Here is a 19,146-nt window from a genome sequence, read left to right as displayed (position 1 = left end):
CACTCGACAAAGAAGCTCTTTGTTGAGTGCCAAGCAAAAAACACTCAGCAAAAAAACGCTTTGCCGGGTGTTTTATTTTTGACACTTCTTTGCAGAGTCTTTTTTGGACATTAGCCAAAGAGCTTCTTTGCAGAGTATTTTTTCAACACTAGGAAAAGACAATTTTAAAATCATATTTTCAAGCAGTAAAATAATTTAAATGAAAAAAGTTTTTAAATATAAATTTGTATAACTCATCAAAATGTACAATTTAGGTAGTTCTCTAAAATAATTTATATTTTGATCATTTCTTTATATGAGAGCAACTCCAGTAGTTCTCTAAAAGACTTCCTAAATCAATAATTTAGGTAGTTAACATGAAAACTATTCTTCAACAGTTCTCTAAATGAACTTTCTAAATTTAACAACTTGTCATCTAACCTCATTTTCTCTCTACATTTGGCAACCATTTAACAACTCCCTAAACAAAAATGTTGAATGCATTATATAATTTTTGTGACTTATTTTTTATGTGGATAAATACAAAACAAAATTACAACCTATATTTAGAGAACTATTGGAGAACTCACATTTTTTTACTTCAAAAGCCATTTAGCAACTTCTTAAGTCTGTGATTTAGAGAGCTAAAATTTACATAACTATTGGAGTTGCTCTGACAAAATAAAAGTAAATTTGTCCATAAAACATATCTCTCGTAGTTTATGAAACTACAAGAGATATGTATAAGATTTGTGAATAATGTTAGAACCATCAGTGGGATGAACAAATGACCAAACAACCAAAATAAACTTTATAGATCTTGAGAAGTTATAGAATTTTATAGTTGACAACTTGATTTAAAGTCATCTTGTCAACGAAAACTACGTCTTAATTTAAAAAGTTTATAATTCGAATTTTGAAAACGACCTCAAATGAGAAAAAACCACCAAAATGAAAATTGTAGGTCTGAAAAGTTATGAAACTTTGTAGTTGACAACTTTTTGGTTTGAAATTATATTGTCATGCAAAACTATGTTTGAAATTTAAATTTTAAATTTTTCAAACTACATTGGATGGAAAAAACATCAAAATAGAAGTTGTAGGTCTTGAAATGTTATGAAACTTTGTGATTGATAATTTTTTGATTTTAAATCATCTTGTCATAGGAAAATATGTTTGAAGCTTTCATATTTGAAATTCAATTTTTTTAAACAGACTTGGATGAAGAAAACTATCAAAATGAAAGTTGTAGATCTTAAAAAGTTATGCAACTTTACAGTTGACAACATTTTCAATTGAATTCATTTAGTGCCTCGAAAAAGTAATATGGACACATGTGATATAGTGGTGTGGTAGAGGAGGTTATGAGCAAGAGATAGGTTGCAAGTTCGAATCTTACCGTTCACAAAAAAATGTATATTTGATAAAATAGTGAAATGATATGGTGATTGGTAGGGCAATGGCGGTCGTTGGGGGTTGTTCCCTAATTTAAAAATTGTTTTGTTGTTTTTTAGGTTTTTTGCGGTTTTAAATTTGCCGAGTGTTTTTCGACACTCAGAAAAGTCTTTGACGAATGTCCAAAAACAGTTATCAGCAAAAAATCACTTACCGATAAAATATTTATCAAATATTATTTACAGAATGTAACACGTACTCCGCAAAGTGTTTTGCCGAGTGCAAAAGGACCTTTGCCGGCAAAGAAGCGGTAGTGTGTATAGCCCGTAACCTTACACCTCGGTCTGGCACAACAAACTTGTTCACGCAATTTCATGATCTTTTTTTGTCAATTTGGTTTTACTTGTGTCACAACTCACAGCCATACATGGAATACATACGGTGGATGCAGAGCATCGATGGATTAATGGGGATTGGGACTAGGAGTACAATTTATTTACGTACGAGATTAGCTAGGTTGTCACCTGCAGGTTATTATTAGAATTTGCAATTGTACCCATGAACCAACGCGTGGCGTCCACCAATCCGGACTCGCATCGCATCCACACATTCCACGTACGAGCAGGTGCCTGCTGCTCATGCGCGGCAGGATGGGCGCCTGAGCTGGGCCCAGCCGGCGCCGGCGCCGTCGCCCCCGCCCACGACGACCTCCTCTTCCTCCTCCTCGTAGGTCTCCTCGTGGGTCTGGTACTGGAAGCGGCGCCCGCCGCCGCCGCTGCCGTGACCATGGTGGCGGCCGGCGCCGTACGCGTACGTCTCCTCCTCGCAGTTGGTTTCCTCGTAGGTTTCCTCGTAGGCCTCGTAGCGGTGGTGGTTCGCGTTGTTAGCAGCGTTCATGGGATAGTTGTCGAAGCAGCGGCGGTTACCCCCGTCCAGCTCCTTGAACGACGACTCCTTGTGGACAACGTGGTGCTGCTGCACGGCGCCGCCGGCATGGCAGGGTTTCTGGGCGACCTTGGTGGTGACGTGTTCGCCGGAGTGGGTGCGGTGGTAGTTCGCGGTGGGGTGCGGTTGGCCGTAGCCATTGCTGGGGCACCTGAACATCGTTGCTCGCGCGGTGGGCTGTGGCTATGGCTCGGCGCTGCATGGATCTACTTCAATGAAGTGGCATTTTATAGGCGTGCTAGCGGCTAGCGCCGATCGATTGGGCTGCAGCACATCACAGGATATGGTTGCATCATTGCATGCAGCATTTGTTCTGGGCTGGTAATGGTAGGGTAAGGCACGCATTGGGGCAGGCGACCTCCATGGATTTATTCTTCAGGTCCATCACTCAAGTGTTGGTCTAGGCATCTCCGACGATCCTGTTCGGTCCATTAGTCCATAAATGATTAAATAAAACACAGCAAAGATCATATTCGCGCGCCACATTTGACGGTCCATTCGCCCCAGTACAGAAATACAGATTGGTTTTTCACCAGTCACATACAGCTTGATCGCCCAGCAGAGCTCGCTCGGCAGCTGCATGCGCCGACCACACCCACCGCGCGGCCGTGCCACCCGGAGCTCGCACGTACGCCCTCGCTCGTCAAGACGCCGCTGGGTCACGCTGTTCCCGGCTTCCCGCTCGGTGGCGCCGCCGCCGCTCCGTGGCCCGCTCGCTGCTACGCGGCCCTCGCTCGGAGCTCGCATAGCTGCTGCACGGCTGCATCACCGCCCAGCCATACGCCCATACTGAGGGTTGGGTGATAGGGTGAGGGAGGTGCGCTAGTGGGCCTTTGGTGGGCTTTGTTTGGGAAGGGGTAGCGAGAGGTGGGCTGCTGATTCGGGAACCGAAACCAAAAACTGGAAAAACTGATATTTCGGTTCGAATTGGTTCGTTTTTTCGGCTATGCGTGTCCATCTGTCCATAAGTCGGTAAATCTCTACTACTCTATAAGAACCTAATGTAGACCACACCGTGCACCATGGTTCTGCCTTCCATAGATCTGCACCGTTTGTTCGCCTTTGTTGAATCTGCACCGTACGTCCATGACTCCGTGTCCGCCCACGCCTGCGTGTGTCGCCCCGTGCCTTCCGCTCCACGCGAGCAACCCTCCCACTCGGTCTTCCATCCACCGTCTAGCCTCCCGCCGGCCCCTAGCTCACCGCGGTCCTCACTCCGTCGCCCACCCCTCTCCCGTCGCCGCCGTCGTTCCTCCATCCGCGGTCCCTCTCACATCTCCTGCAACGCCCAGCCCCAATCCCCCACCCACAGGAGCCCACCTTCCCGTCCGCTTACCTATCCGCCCTAGGCCCCAACCCATCTGAATCCACTCCGCGTTGGCGTGTATTGGCGATTCGACGGAGGGGGCGATGGAGGTGTGTGACCTGCGCAAGGTGTGGGAGGTCCATGAGCTCAAGACCAAGCTCGACGCGGCCGCCGCCCAGGCTACCCTCGATCGCGTCGCCAGTCAGGTCCAGCCCATCATGCGCCGCCATAAGTGAAGCGTCAAGGTCCTCTCAGCGATGATTTAGACGACGTTGGGATTGTGCTCCTCTCTGCGGCCGTTGTCGCCGTGTGCCATGCCGCCTCACGCTACTTCGTCGTCGACACCGCGAGGATTAGGATTCTACTCCGTGCGCCACTCCATCTCCTTCCATGCGGGTGCCCCCACCCTCAACAAGCCCACCACATCGCTCTCCTCTGCCGCTGTGGGTGGTGCTGGGGGGCAGCAGGGAGCAGATTCGGACAGGTCACCCATGTGCCGCATCATGCCGCACCCGCCCTCGCCCCTGGCCACGATCTTGGCTTCTGATGAATGTGTTAGGGACCGTAGGCGACCTCATCAAGAGTGGAGCATTCAGGCAGGTCTACCTCGGCATGGACCTCGATTCCAGTGAGATCCTCGCTATCAAACAGGTTAGTCTTCCATCTCGATTCTGGTGATTTGATGGATCTTGTGTTGTTTTATCGCTGACTCAGTTTATCTATGTATCTATTCATTCATTCCACTCTAAAATGCTTACACGAGAGTCTTTTGACTAGGCACATGTAACAGAGCTCGAGGAACTTCTTCCACAATAATATTGTTGTAAGTACACTGTCATTTCAACATTGTTATCCTCTTTTTTTGGTTGTGGTGTTTGATCTAGGCTGTGTTGTTTGATCAGAGGTATATTGGGACGACATGGGAGGAAAACACGCTAAATATTCTACTGGAATTTGTTCCTGGAGGCTCCATCCAATCACTACTTAGGAGGCTTGGATCATTCCCAGAGGCTGTAAGTATGTGCAACTTATTCTATTGGTGTTTATGTGATGTCACTTGCCGATAAGCAAAATTTCCAGTGTTACTTACTTGGTCGTTTTCTCCTTGGAATTTGATTTTATGAACATTGATATTTATCACCCTCATGTTCTAGGTGTTGTCTCTGGAGTAAAAAATTCTTATTCCATTCAGATATGGTGGGGCTAGATCCCTTGCTAGCATCTGAACAAAGGCAGCGGAAGTTGTTAGTACAGTCGTGCAGAATAATCCCAAGAGTTAGCAACTTGTCATGGAATCCAATGTACTTGAGGCACTGTCGACAAACTTCAAATCAGGTCCAAGTACAAATACACGCACAAAAGCATTAGGAGCCCGTTCTTGTAAGTATCACTCAGTCTCATGTGGGGTATAATCCTTTGCTTGAACTGTGCAGTTAATTTTCAGAGTATTTTCTGTTGGTCATGCTAACAAAACTTCGTACAATTGTTTTCCAGCTATAATACATCATAACCAGCCTGGAGTTTGCGCATTTTGCTTGGGAATGGCTATGCTGGATTGAAGGATGCTCTTGGTTCTAATGATTCCAGACTTCAAAGGTATGACATGATAATAGCACATGTAGCATTCTGCAACACATGCTATACAATTAGGTTATTTTATTAAAATGGTGTCATAGACTGTAGACATGGGGTAGATGGAGTGATTCATTCGTCGCTGCCACAAAAAAACCAACAATGTACGTCACACCATTTCCTTTTTATATTGTCTAGATCATCACGCCGCTCGTCTATATGTTTAATATAAGAGCTTCATATGATTTTGGGAAAAACAAAATTTTGGATCCAATGCAATCACGACAGCTTGAACCTTGAGGTAATCTTACCTCAATCTTCTGGTTTTTAGCAAGGCCTTATTTGCAAGATTGTACTGTTGACATACACAGAATCGTAAATTAGTTAACATATGCTTGTTGCTTTGTCTGTATTATTACATGTTTTTCCCTTTGTGTTCATATATATGTTATATAGTGACTATTTGTTCCCTTCATTTTCTCATGGTTCATTTTCTCCATGTCAACTTGGGTTTTGATTTTTATTCTTTTTTGTGTTATATGGAGATGAGGGAAGCGTAATACATATAATGAAAGCACTATCGAGCCGTCAAACTGCTACACCAAGTTTAATTGAAGATGATGCCTTACAAGTTCTTTTCCACATGGTTGCAAATGGTCCTCTATCTGTGTTTTCACATTTTAGGGATGATATTGTTCCCCTTCACACAATTCATCTCTATCACTATATGTGTTTTTTCCATAGTTCAGGGATGGTAGTGTTCCCCTTCACACATGGTTGCAAATGACAATGTTACTTCTACAAAGGGCACATAAGGAAGCACTAGCTGGTACATAAAGAATAAATGGCACCCAGAATTTTGCTAAATAAAAGGCACCCAGAACTTTAATGAAAGAACATGATGTGATGTTACACTTTAACTTGCAATCTTGAAGAAATGCAGCAGCAATGAGTCCATGTATTTTAGTTTTCACCAAAATTTTACTAAAAATGACTTGCCAAAAATATTCTCCATTTATGGAGCTTACCCATGAATATTGAGATTCAAGACTGAAGAGTAACAAATGGCTATTATGCTAGCTATATCACTGCTTAACAGTATGAATCTTCACCCTTATGATGTTTTTTTATATTTATGTAAAACTTGCTAAAGTGTAGGGCATTCATAAAATGCAGGTATGGAAAATAGATTGGAGCTCAATATACATAATTACTACGAAAATGCGGAAAGGAGTAGCTTCTAGAAACATTAGACCGATTACTCTGACTAAGGTCCTAAAAGTCGTGCTAGCAGAATTTATGGATCCCATTTATAAGACATTAAAAAGGAAAAAACTGGAATACCTGTTTACACATGCATCGAGTTCCTCAACTATGAGTAGGAAAATTGTTTGTTTCTGCAAATAAATGTGTATGATGGCTTCAATTATCTACCTGGAATGAATTGTGTCGGGGACCATAATTAGGGGTACCCTCAAGACGCCTAATTCTCAGCTGGTAACCCCCATCAGCATAAAGCTGCAAAGGCCTGATGGGCACGATTAAGTCAGGGATCAGTCCACACGAGTGACTCGATCACGCTTCACCCGAGCCTAGCCTCGGCCGAAGGCAGCCGACCTCGAGAGACTTCCGTCTCGCCCGAGGCCCCCTTTTTATGGCGGACACATCACCGGCTCGCCCAAGGCCTTGGCTTCGCTCAGAAGCAACCTTGACTAAATCACCACACCGACTGACCAAATTGCAGGGGCATTTAACGCAAAGGTGGCCTGACACCTCTATCCTGACACGCGCCCCCGGCAGAGCCGAGGTGACCGCCGTCACTCCACCGCTCCACTGGCCAGTCTGACAGAAGGACAGCGCCGCCTGCGCCACTCCGACTGCAGTGCCACTCGACAGAGTGAGTCTGACAGGCAATCAGGCCTTGCCAAAGGCGCCACGGCGAACTCCGCTCCGCCCGACCCCAGGGCTCGGACTCGGGCTAAGACCCGGAAGACGGCGAACTCCGCTCCGCCCGACCCCAGGGCTCGGACTCGGGCTAAGACCCGGAAGACGGCGAACACCGCTCCGCCCGACCCCAGGGCTCGGACTCGGGCTAAGACCCGGAAGACGGCGAACTCCGCTCCGCCCGACCCCAGGGCTCGGACTCGGGCTAAGACCCAGAAGACGGCGAACTCCGCTCCGCCCGACCCCAGGGCTCGGACTCGGGCTAAGACCCGGAAGACGACGAAACTCCGCCTCGCCCGACCCCAGGGCTCGGACTCCGCCCTGGCCTCGGCCGAACGACTTCCGCCTCGCCCGACCCCTTGGCTCGGGCTCGGCCACGGCAACAGAAGGCAGACTCAACCTCGGCTTCGGAGGAAACCCCACGTCGCCCTGCCTAGAGCACGGACCGCCACGTCAACAGGAGACGCCATCATCATCCCACCCCGAATCGACTCGGGTCACGGAGAACAAGACCGGCGTCTCATCCGGCCAGCTCCGCCAGAGGGGCAATGATGGCGCTCCACAAGCTCTATGACGACGGCGGCCCCCAGCTCTCTTACGGAAGCAGGACAACGTCAGCAGGGACTCGACCGCTCCAACAGCTGTCCCTCCATCAGGCTCCGCCGCACCTCCGACAGCCACGACATCACGCCAGCAGGGTGCCCAGATCTCTCCGGCTGCCACATTGGCATGTACCTAGGGCGCTAGCTCTCCCTCCGCTAGACACGTAGCACTCTGCTACATCCCCATTGTACACCTGGATCCTCTCCTTACGACTATAAAAGGAAGGACCAGGGCCTTCTCAGAGAAGGTTGGCCGCGCGGGACCGAGGACGGGACAGGCGCTCTCTTAGGGCCGCTCGCTTCCCTCACCCGCGTGGACGCTTGTAACCCCCCTACTGCAAGCGCACCTGACCTGGGCGCGGGACGAACACGAAGGCCGCGGGACTTCCACCTCTCTCACGCTCGGCTCCGACCGCCTCGCCTCTCCCCCCTTCGCGCTCGCCCACGCGCTCGACCCATCTGGGCTGGGGCACGCAGCACACTCACTCGTCGGCTTAGGGACCCCCCTGTCTCGAAACGCCGACAGTTGGCGCGCCAGGTAGGGGCATGCTGCGTGCTGACGAACAGCTCCCCGTCAAGCTCCAGATGGGCAGTCTCCAGCAACCTCTCCGGCCCGGGACGGTGCTTCGTTTCGGGACTCTCGAGTTCATGTCCTTCGACGGCAGCTACGACATGACACTTCTTCCACCGCCGCGCGACCACGACAATGGCGGCCGACAACCCGCCCGCCGGCGGCGGAATCGACGACGTTTTCCCCGCGTGGTGGAAGAGCAATATTCGGGCTCGCTCCGTTCTCTCCCCCGCCAACGGAGGAGGAGGCGGAGCCGTCAAGGCCAGACGGGAGGCCGCGCTTCGTCGGCCGTCGAGCGAATCGACGCCCCCGACGCCCCGACGGAAGGCACGCCGGACGTCGACCTCGCGTTCGAGACGGAGGCGAGCGCCGTCCCCCCGCGGCACGCTGACCTTGAGCAAGAAGACGACGCAGGCGCGCTCGCGGAAAGCCTGCAGGACGTCGCCCTCGAACCAGAGATGACGGCGCAACCAGTCCCCGATGTGACTACGTCGCTCCTCGTCGACCAAAAGTGCCGTGCGGGACTTCATGACCGCATGTGACTACTGTCTATCCGACTGTTCCGATGGAGGCCGCAGCCTTGGTGACGAGAGCTGCGGCCCAAGCCGCGAATGTTTCCACATCGAGCTAGGGGATCCCACCGAAGGCAACCATCTTGGCATGCCGGAGGATGGTGATCTCCCTAGGCCGGTGCCTCGCGCCGACATCCCACGGGAGCTAGCTGTGGTCCCCGCTCCGGCGGGGGGTTACGACCCACAACTCGAGCAAGTCCGCGAGGCGCAGGCCAGGCTCAACGAGGGAACAGGAGCGCTTGAGCCGATCCGTCGGGACGTCGGACAGGCATGGGTGGGCCAACCCCTGGCCGGAGAAATACGTCATCTGCCCCAAGGTCTCCAGCACCGCGTCGCCAACGATGTCAGGATCAGGCCGCCGCCCGCATCCAGCGGGGTCGGTCAGAACCTGGCAACCGCAGCAATGCTCATCCGCGCGATGCCGGAGCCGTCAACCACCGAGGGTCGGCGAATCCAGGGAGAACTCAAGAATCTCCTGGAAGGCGCTGCGGCCCGGCGGGCCGAGAGCACTGCATCCTGGAGGCAAGGATATCCCTCGGAACCTCATGCCGCGACTTCCCGATTCATGCGGGAAGCCTCGGTCTACACCGGGCGCACGCGCAACACCGCGCCTGCGGCCCCGGGCCACCTCGGCAACGAGCACCATCGACGCGACCGTCGGGCTCACCTCGACGAAAGGGTGCGCCGAGGCTACCACCCCAGGCGTGGGGGACGCTACGACAGCGGGGAGGATCGGAGTCCCTCGCCCGAACCACCCGGTCCGCAGGCCTTCAGTCGGGCCATCCGACGGGCGCCATTCCCGACCCGGTTCCGACCCCCGACTACTATCACAAAGTACTCGGGGGAAACGAGACCGGAACTGTGGCTCGCGGACTACCGCCTCGCCTGCCAACTGGGTGGAACGGACGACGACAACCTCATCATCCGCAACCTCCCCCTGTTCCTCTCCGACACTGCTCGCGCCTGGTTGGAGCACCTGCCTCCGGGGCAGATTTCCAACTGGGACGGCTTGGTCCAAGCCTTCGCTGGCAATTTCCAGGGCACATACGTGCGCCCCGGGAATTCCTAGGACCTTCGAAGCTGCCGGCAACAGCCGGGGGAGTCGCTCCGGGACTACATCCGGCGATTCTCGAAGCAGCGCACCGAGCTGCCCAACATCACCGACTCGGATGTCATCGGCGCGTTCCTCGCCGGCACCACTTGCCGCGACCTGGTGAGCAAGCTGGGTCGCAAAACCCCCACCAGGGCGAGCGAGCTGATGGACATCGCCACCAAGTTCGCCTCTGGCCAGGAGGCGGTCGAGGCTATCTTCCGAAAGGACAAGCAGCCCCAGGGCCGCCCATCGGAAGAAGCCCCCGAGGCGTCTGCTCCGCGCGGCGCCAAGAAGAAAGGCAAGAAGAAGTCGCAATCGAAACGCGACGCCGCCGACGCGGACCTTGTCGCCGCCGCCGAGTATAAGAACCCTCGGAAGCCCCCCGGAGGTGCAAACCTCTTCGACAAGATGCTCAAGGAGCCGTGCCCCTACCATCAGGGGCCCGTCAAGCACACCCTCGAGGAGTGCGTTATGCTTCGGCGTCATTTCCACAGGGCCGGGCCACCCGCCGAGGGTGGCAGGGCCCACGACGACGACAAGAACGAAGAACACCCAGCAGGGGGGTTCCCCGAGGTCCGCGACTGCTTCATGATCTATGGAGGGCATGCGGCGAATACCTCGGCTCGGCACCGCAAGCAAGAGCGCCGGGAGGTCTGCTCGGTGAAGGTGGCGGCGCCAGTCTACCTAGACTGGTCCGACAAGCCCATCACTTTCGACCGGGCCGACCACCCCGACCATGTGCCGAGCCCGGGGAAATACCCGCTCGTCGTCGACCCCGTTGTCGGCGACGTCAGGCTCACCAAGGTCCTGATGGACGGGGGCAGCTGCCTCAACATCATCTACGCTGAGACCCTCAAGCTTCTGCGCGTCGATCCGTCCTCCGTCCGAGCAGGCGCTGCGCCCTTCCATGGGATCATCCCTGGGAAGCGCGTCCAACCCCTCGGGCGACTCGACCTCCCGGTCTGCTTCGGGACACCCTCCAACTTCCGAAGGGAGACCCTGACGTTCGAAGTGGTCGGGTTCCGAGGAACCTACCACGCCGTGCTAGGGAGGCCATGCTACGCGAAGTTCATGGCCGTCCCCAACTACACCTACCTGAAGCTCAAGATGCCGGGCCCCAACGGGGTCATCACCGTCGGCCCCACGTACAAACACGCGTTCGAATGCGACGTGGAGTGCGTGGAGTACGCCGAGGCCCTCGCGAGTCCGAGGCCCTCATCGCCTACCTGGAGAACCTCTCCAAGGAGGTCCCAGACGTGAAGCGCCATGCCGGCAACTTCGAGCCAGCGGAGACGGTCAAGGCCGTCCCCCTCGACTCCAGTGGCGACACCACCAAGCAGATCCGGATCGGTTCCGGGCTCGACCCCAAATAGGAAGCAGTGCTCGTCGACTTTCTCCGCGCAAACGCCGACGTCTTTGCGTGGAGTCCCTCGGACATGCCCGGCATACCGAGGGATGTCGCCGAGCACTCGCTGGATATTCGGGCCGGAGCCCGACCCGTCATGCAGCCTCTGCGCCGATTCGACGAGGAGAAGCGCAGAGCGATTGGCGAAGAGATCCACAAGCTAATGGCGGCAGGGTTCGTCAAAGAGGTATTCCATCCCGAATGGCTTGCCAACCCTGTGCTTGTGAGGAAGAAAGGGGGGAAATGGCGGATGTGTGTAGACTACACTGGTCTCAACAAAGCATGTCCGAAGGTTCCCTACCCTCTGCCTCGCATCGACCAAATCGTGGATTCCACTGCTGGGTGCGAAACCCTGTCCTTCCTCGATGCCTACTCGGGGTATCACCAGATCCGGATGAAAGAGTCCGACCAGCTCGCGACTTCTTTCATCACGCCGTTCGGCATGTACTGCTATGTCACCATGCCGTTCGGCTTGAGGAATGCAGGCGCGACGTACCAGCGGTGCATGAACCATGTGTTCGGCGAACACATCGGTCGCACAGTCGAGGCCTACGTCGATGACATCGTAGTCAAGACACGGAAGGCTCCCGACCTCCTCTCCGACCTTGAAGTGACATTCCGGTGTCTCAAGGCAAAAGGAGTCAAGCTTAATCCTGAGAAGTGTGTCTTCGGGGTGCCCCGAGGCATGCTCCTAGGGTGCATCGTCTCCGAGCGAGGCATCGAGGCCAACCCGGAGAAGATTGCGGCCATCACCAGCATGGGACCCATCAAGGACATAAAAGGGGTACAGAGGGTCATGGGATGCCTCGCGGCCCTGAGCCGCTTCATCTCACGCCTCGGCGAAAGAGGTCTGCCTCTGTACCGCCTCTTAAGGAAGGCCGAATGTTTCGCTTGGACCCCTGAGGACGAGGAAGCCCTCGGCAACCTGAAGGCGCTCCTTACAAAGGCGCCAGTCTTGGTGCCGCCGGCGGACGGAGAAACCCTCCTGGTCTACGTCGCCGCGACCACTCAGGTGGTTAGCGCCGCGATTGTGGTCGAAAGGCAAGAGGAAGGGCATACATTGCCCGTTCAGAGGCCGGTCTACTTCGTCAGCGAAGTGCTGTCCGAGACTAAGATCCGCTACCCACAAGTTCAAAAGCTGCTGTATGCTGTGATCCTGACAAGGCGGAAGCTGCGACACTACTTCGAGTCCCATCCGGTAACTGTGGTGTCATCCTTCCCCCTGGGGGAGATCATCCAGTGCCGAGAGGCCTCGGGCAGGATCGCAAAGTGGGCGGTGGAAATCATGGGCGAAACGATCTCGTTCGCCCCTCGGAAGGCCATCAAGTCCCAAGTGTTGGCGGATTTCGTGGCCGAATGGGTCGACACCCAACTGCCGACGACTCCGATCCAACCGGAGCTCTGGACCATGTTTTTCGACGGGTCGCTGATGAAGACGGGGGCCGGTGCGGACCTGCTCTTCATCTCGCCCCTCGGAAAGCACTTGCGCTACGTGCTGCGCCTCCACTTCCCGGCGTCCAACAATGTGGCCGAGTACGAAGCTCTGGTCAACGGATTACGGATCGCCATCGAGCTAGGGGTCAGACGCCTCGACGCCCGCGGTGATTCGCAGCTCGTCATCGACCAAGTCATGAAGAACTCCCACTGCCGCGACCCGAAGATGGAGGCCTACTGCGACGAGGTTCGGCGCCTGGAAGACAAGTTCTTCGGGCTCGAGCTCAACCACATCGCTCGGCGCTACAACGAAACCGCAGACGAGCTGGCCAAGATAGCCTCGGGGCGAACGACAGTCCCCCCGGACGTCTTCTCCCGGGATCTGCATCAACCCTCCGTCAAGCTCGACGACGCGCCCGAGCCCGAGGTACCCTCGGCTCAGCCCGAGGTACCCTCGGCTCAGCCCGAGGTACCCTCGGTTCAGCCCGAGGCACCCTCGGCCCGGCCCGAGGTAACCTCGGCCCCCGAGGGCGGGGCATTGAACGTCGAGGAAGGGCAGAGCGGGGCCACGCCAGACCAGGATTGGCAGACCCCGTACCTGCAATATCTCCGTCGAGGAGAGCTACCCCTCGACCAAGTCGAGGCTCGGCGGGTAGCGCGACGCGCCAAGTCATTCGTCTTGCTGGGCGATGAAGAGGAGCTCTACCACCGCAGCCCCTCGGGCATCCTCCAGCGATGCATCTCCATCGCCGAAGGTCGGGAACTGCTGCAAGAAGTACACTCGGGGGCTTGCGGCCACCACGCAGCACCCCGAGCCCTTGTTGGAAATGCTTTCCGGCAAGGCTTCTACTGGCCAGCGGCGGTGGCGGACGCCACTAGAATTGTCCGCACCTGCGAAGGGTGCCAATTCTATGCGAAGCGGACACACCTGCCCGCTCAGGCTCTGCAGACAATACCCATCACCTGGCCCTTCGCTGTATGGGGTCTGGACCTCGTCGGCCCCTTGCAGAAGGCGCCCGGGGGCTACACGCACCTGCTGGTCGCCATCGACAAATTCTCCAAGTGGATCGAGGTCCGACCTCTGAACAGCATCAGGTCCGAGCAGGCGGTGGCATTCTTCACCAACATCATCCATCGCTTCGGGGTCCCGAACTCCATCATCACCGACAACGGCACCCAGTTCACCGGCAAAAAATTCTTGGATTTTTGCGAGGATCACCATATCCGGGTGGACTGGGCCGCCGTGGCTCATCCCATGTCGAATGGGCAGGTAGAGCGTGCCAACGGCATGATTCTACAAGAGCTCAAGCCTCGGATCTACAACGACCTCAACAAGTTCGGCAGGCGATGGATGAAGGAACTCCCCTCGGTGGTCTGGAGCCTAAGGACGACGCCGAGTCGTGCCACAGGCTTCACGCCGTTTTTCCTGGTCTACGGGGCTGAAGCTATCTTGCCCACTGACCTGGAATACGGCTCCCCGAGGGCGAGGGCCTACACCGAACAAAGCAACCAAGCTAGCCGAGAGGAATCGCTGGACCAGCTGGAGGAAGCTCGGGACAGGGCTTTGCTACACTCGGCGCGGTACCAACAGTCCCCTGGCGACGGGGTCCCATCGACTCGAGGCGACCCAACAGCGCCAGACTGGCGCGTCGGTCAAAGCGACCGAAAGTGGGCCGGCAGTAATAGCGGTGGCAGGCGGGCGGGCGCAGCGGTCACGTCGTCAGCCAGGCTCACGTCCCATCCTGAGACAGCAAGAGAGCCTCCTCTCACGACGTGAAGACGGTGCACCCGTGACCCGTTCCTCGAACGGATCGCACGCGCGCAACGGCCGCCCCGCCAACCACTCGCCCCGTCGCATTAACTCCGCGGCGGGACACGCGGCGCTTCTGGCAGGAGGAGCGTGCGACGCTTCACCTTCGCCGCAATAACCGCGTCAGAAAAGGTACGCCACGTCGTCCGATTTCGTATCCTTTTCCGTTTTCCTCTTTCTCTATCTCTTGCAACAGGGACCGGGAAAGGGGGATACCCCGAAAGGGATCCTTCTCCGCGAAGGAACCGGGCTCCGAGCCCCCCATTACTGATCAGGGGTTCGAAGGCTGGCCCCCCGAGGGTTCAACAGTCGCCTCAGATCGCGTGGGCCCGACACCCACTACTGGTCAGGGGTTCGAAGGCCAGCCCCCCGAAGGGCTCCATGGCCGCCTCAGGCTACTCGGGCTCCGCGCCCATTACTGATCAGGGGTTCGAAGGCTGGCCCCCGAAGGGTTCACAGTCGCCTCAGACACCGAGCGAGGGATGACCAGGGGTACGTTCGATACATAACCGAGGCTCGGGCTGCGCTCCCGAGGTACCCTAGGACATTTCCGAGACCAGCGGGAACGATCTTGTAACGGAATCCCATCGGAGGGAGGCATCGAGCCCTCAGACCCCGTCGCCAGGGGACCGGGTCCGGCAAATCACCCGCAGGTACTTTTGGGCGTGCCTCTGGGCCCCTAGCCGACCCCCAACGAACGGGGCACGGACGTCCACTCGGATTACCCGCTTGCAGCTCACCGGAGACACCATGTTCGGTGCCCATCGAGGGTAACATGGCGCACTCCCCCCCTCCTCCTTGCGGAAAGGCGACGTAGGGGCGTATGTAAAAAGCCGAGTCTGTCCCTGATCGTCCTCTCGCCCTGTGCAGAGGCTCGGGGGCTGCTCTCGCAAAAACCGGCTCCGGCCAAATCGTTGACAGCGTCAACATACCAGCCCGAGAGCTTGGGCCCCGACCGTGCACCCGGGCTACGGCCAGTTCGCATGAGGGAACGACCAGACCAGCCGAAGCGTTAAGCGAAGTATTAAGACCTCGAAGGAGTGTAACCACTCCTCCGAGGCCTCGGGGGCTACACCCGGCGGGTGCGCTCGCGCGCACCCACCGGAACGAAATGCAACCGAGAAAGGCTGGTCCCCTTGCAAAAAAGTGCGACGAAAGCCTCCAAGCGAGTGCTAACACTCCCTTCGAGGCTCGGGGGCTACTGTCGGGGACCATAATTAGGGGTACCCTCAAGACGCCTAATTCTCAGCTGGTAACCCCCATCAGCATAAAGCTGCAAAGGCCTGATGGGCACGATTAAGTCAGGGATCAGTCCACACGAGTGACTCGATCACGCTTCACCCGAGCCTAGCCTCGGCCGAAGGCAGCCGACCTCGAGAGACTTCCGTCTCGCCCGAGGCCCCCTTTTTATGGCGGACACATCACCGGCTCGCCCAAGGCCTTGGCTTCGCTCAGAAGCAACCTTGACTAAATCACCACACCGACTGACCAAATTGCAGGGGCATTTAACGCAAAGGTGGCCTGACACCTCTATCCTGACACGCGCCCCCGGCAGAGCCGAGGTGACCGCCGTCACTCCACCGCTCCACTGGCCAGTCTGACAGAAGGACAGCGCCGCCTGCGCCACTCCGACTGCAGTGCCACTCGACAGAGTGAGTCTGACAGGCAATCAGGCCTTGCCAAAGGCGCCACGGCGAACTCCGCTCCGCCCGACCCCAGGGCTCGGACTCGGGCTAAGACCCGGAAGACGGCGAACTCCGCTCCGCCCGACCCCAGGACTCGGACTCGGGCTAAGACCCGGAAGACGGCGAACACCGCTCCGCCCGACCCCAGGGCTCGGACTCGGGCTAAGACCCGGAAGACGGCGAACTCCGCTCCGCCCGACCCCAGGGCTCGGACTCGGGCTAAGACCCAGAAGACGGCGAACTCCGCTCCGCCCGACCCCAGGGCTCGGACTCGGGCTAAGACCCGGAAGACGACGAAACTCCGCCTCGCCCGACCCCAGGGCTCGGACTCCGCCCTGGCCTCGGCCGAACGACTTCCGCCTCGCCCGACCCCTTGGCTCGGGCTCGGCCACGGCAACAGAAGGCAGACTCAACCTCGGCTTCGGAGGAAACCCCACGTCGCCCTGCCTAGAGCACGGACCGCCACGTCAACAGGAGACGCCATCATCATCCCACCCCGAATCGACTCGGGTCACGGAGAACAAGACCGGCGTCTCATCCGGCCAGCTCCGCCAGAGGGGCAATGATGGCGCTCCACAAGCTCTATGACGACGGCGGCCCCCAGCTCTCTTACGGAAGCAGGACAACGTCAGCAGGGACTCGACCGCTCCAACAGCTGTCCCTCCATCAGGCTCCGCCACACCTCCGACAGCCACGACATCACGCCAGCAGGGTGCCCAGATCTCTCCGGCTGCCACATTGGCATGTACCTAGGGCGCTAGCTCTCCCTCCGCTAGACACGTAGCACTCTGCTACATCCCCATTGTACACCTGGATCCTCTCCTTACGACTATAAAAGGAAGGACCAGGGCCTTCTCAGAGAAGGTTGGCCGCGCGGGACCGAGGACGGGACAGGCGCTTTCTTGGGGCCGCTCGCTTCCCTCACCCGCGTGGACGCTTGTAACCCCCCTACTGCAAGCGCACCTGACCTGGGCGCGGGACGAACACGAAGGCCGCGGGACTTCCACCTCTCTCACGCTCGGCTCCGACCGCCTCGCCTCTCCCCCCTTCGCGCTCGCCCACGCGCTCGACCCATCTGGGCTGGGGCACGCAGCACACTCACTCGTCGGCTTAGGGACCCCCCTGTCTCGAAACGCCGACAAATTGTGTCCTTAAAACTAACACAAGCCTGTTAGATGACCTTGTTTGGGTTACCTGTTGCACTTTCTTAGCTATGTTGTGGAATCATTTTTGTGGATCTTTTTAATCAGTTCTATCATATTTGTTTATGGATAGGGAAAATTGTTTCTTGGTGTATCACGAAATGACTTACAAATGCATTTTAAAGAGTTTTGGCACTACTACACGAAGCCTTGATATGTTGTGCACTTGCATACAAACACTATCCAGTTAACTGATCATAGCATTTTTTTTCTTTAGTTGATCTGCTGCACTTTACTGATCACACTTGCCCTTATATTTTTTTCTTGAGTAATGATGCTTACTTGCTTAGTACTCTTTCAGTTCCAAATTATATTTCACATGCATGTCGCTAGTCGGGATGCTACTTCAGTGAGACATTGAAGCCCATATCAGAAGGGGTGCGCAATCTCGATGTTGTACTAACTAGATTTCATTTCAAGGAGCACCAGTGCAGTAGTTCCAAAATGTAATAGCTGCATGAATCTGATGGTTTGTTTGAATTGCAATTTGGACCAAGGCGAAATCTACTATCTCATGCCAAGGTGACACTGGTGTTTGAGGTTCAGTAGCTTGAGTTGTTGAAGGTCATGTGATTATGATCATCGCATATTACTAATTGCAAATAGTATACCATATGTACGTGATAGGGATTAGATTTACGGAGAATGATAGGAAATTTTCTAGCTGTTAATTTTTTACTTGTACCAATTTGTATATTCGTAGAATTTGCAGACTGATTAAAAATTACAGGTTACTAGACCATCAAATAAAAACCTACAGAACCTTTAGTTAAATATATATGAAAAAACTTTAGTACAAATACATATGAAAAAATAGGATGGAGAAACCGGTAATTCGAAGGGATGTTACATTTGGAAAGGTGAGTTTTTATTCTCCTTTTATATTATATTCTAACAGCACCATTTGGGTAATGCTGGCACACTATGTATCTGATTTTAGTGCTTTTGCTGCACGCATGTGTTTTTGGAACATGCAGATGTCGAGGGCTTGACCAAAGCAAAGACGGAGATGCATGGGCAGAAATTTGGTGGGAACCAGGCGGTACGACCGCGACCGCCAACGCCAACCTGCTCACTCACGTCCGTGTCGTCGCTTGTCGAGCTACTTCACTCTCCACTCTCGACGACCACCCACGCATCAAACTCGCCATCGACTGTGCATACGAGGTCTGCTATTGTCTTTTATGTTGACTGTTCATAGTGAGAAACATTACTTTAGCCTTTTTTGTCATTCTGTTCATAGTGAGAAATGTGACTTTGGTATTTGGCCCTTTTGTCATAGTAAGAAACGTGCGCAGAACTACTACAAAGTTCTAGAGGTAGCTTAATTTTGATTAATAGCATAACACATGTTACTTTCCCTTTCCATTTTAAGGATAAAGAACTGTTGTGAATAATTATACTGACATAGGTTTTAAAATCATTCATTGTGATTTCGTTGTAGCATTGATTTATCTCTTGTTGATTATTTGGGCTTGAAACTGATGGAACCTAAAGTCTTAGCCATCTCCACCATCACACCTTCAGCACGTCAGGTAGGCAAAACTATTGCTCTTTTGGCTAATCACATATCCATTTGTTATTGCTAGGATCAACAATTTACAGTGATGGGCATTAACGCTGTGTATTGT

General features: G+C 54.5%; 1 protein-coding gene across 1 annotated transcript; it reads right to left on the bottom strand.

Moving 5' to 3' along the window:
• Positions 1-1,737: 1,737 nt before the first annotated feature.
• Positions 1,738-2,506, bottom strand: LOC100191609 (uncharacterized). The gene has a single exon (NM_001137038.1). It carries the CDS (start codon positions 2,476-2,478, stop codon positions 2,011-2,013), a length of 468 nt encoding a protein of 155 aa, NP_001130510.1. The 5' UTR covers positions 2,479-2,506; the 3' UTR covers positions 1,738-2,010.
• Between the last annotated feature and the right edge of the window lie 16,640 nt (positions 2,507-19,146).

The sequence above is a fragment of the Zea mays genome, chromosome 8 (genome assembly GCF_902167145.1).
Source record: "Zea mays cultivar B73 chromosome 8, Zm-B73-REFERENCE-NAM-5.0, whole genome shotgun sequence".
Classification (NCBI taxonomy): Eukaryota; Viridiplantae; Streptophyta; class Magnoliopsida; order Poales; family Poaceae; genus Zea; species Zea mays.
Note: the sequence above shows the minus strand (reverse complement) of the source record. Positions and strands in the feature narration are given on the sequence as shown.

Excerpts from the sequence above, each read along its gene's own strand:
- LOC100191609 (NM_001137038.1), bottom strand. The coding sequence starts at position 2,478 with ATGTTCAGGTGCCCCAGCAATGGCTACGGCCAACCGCACCCCACCGCG.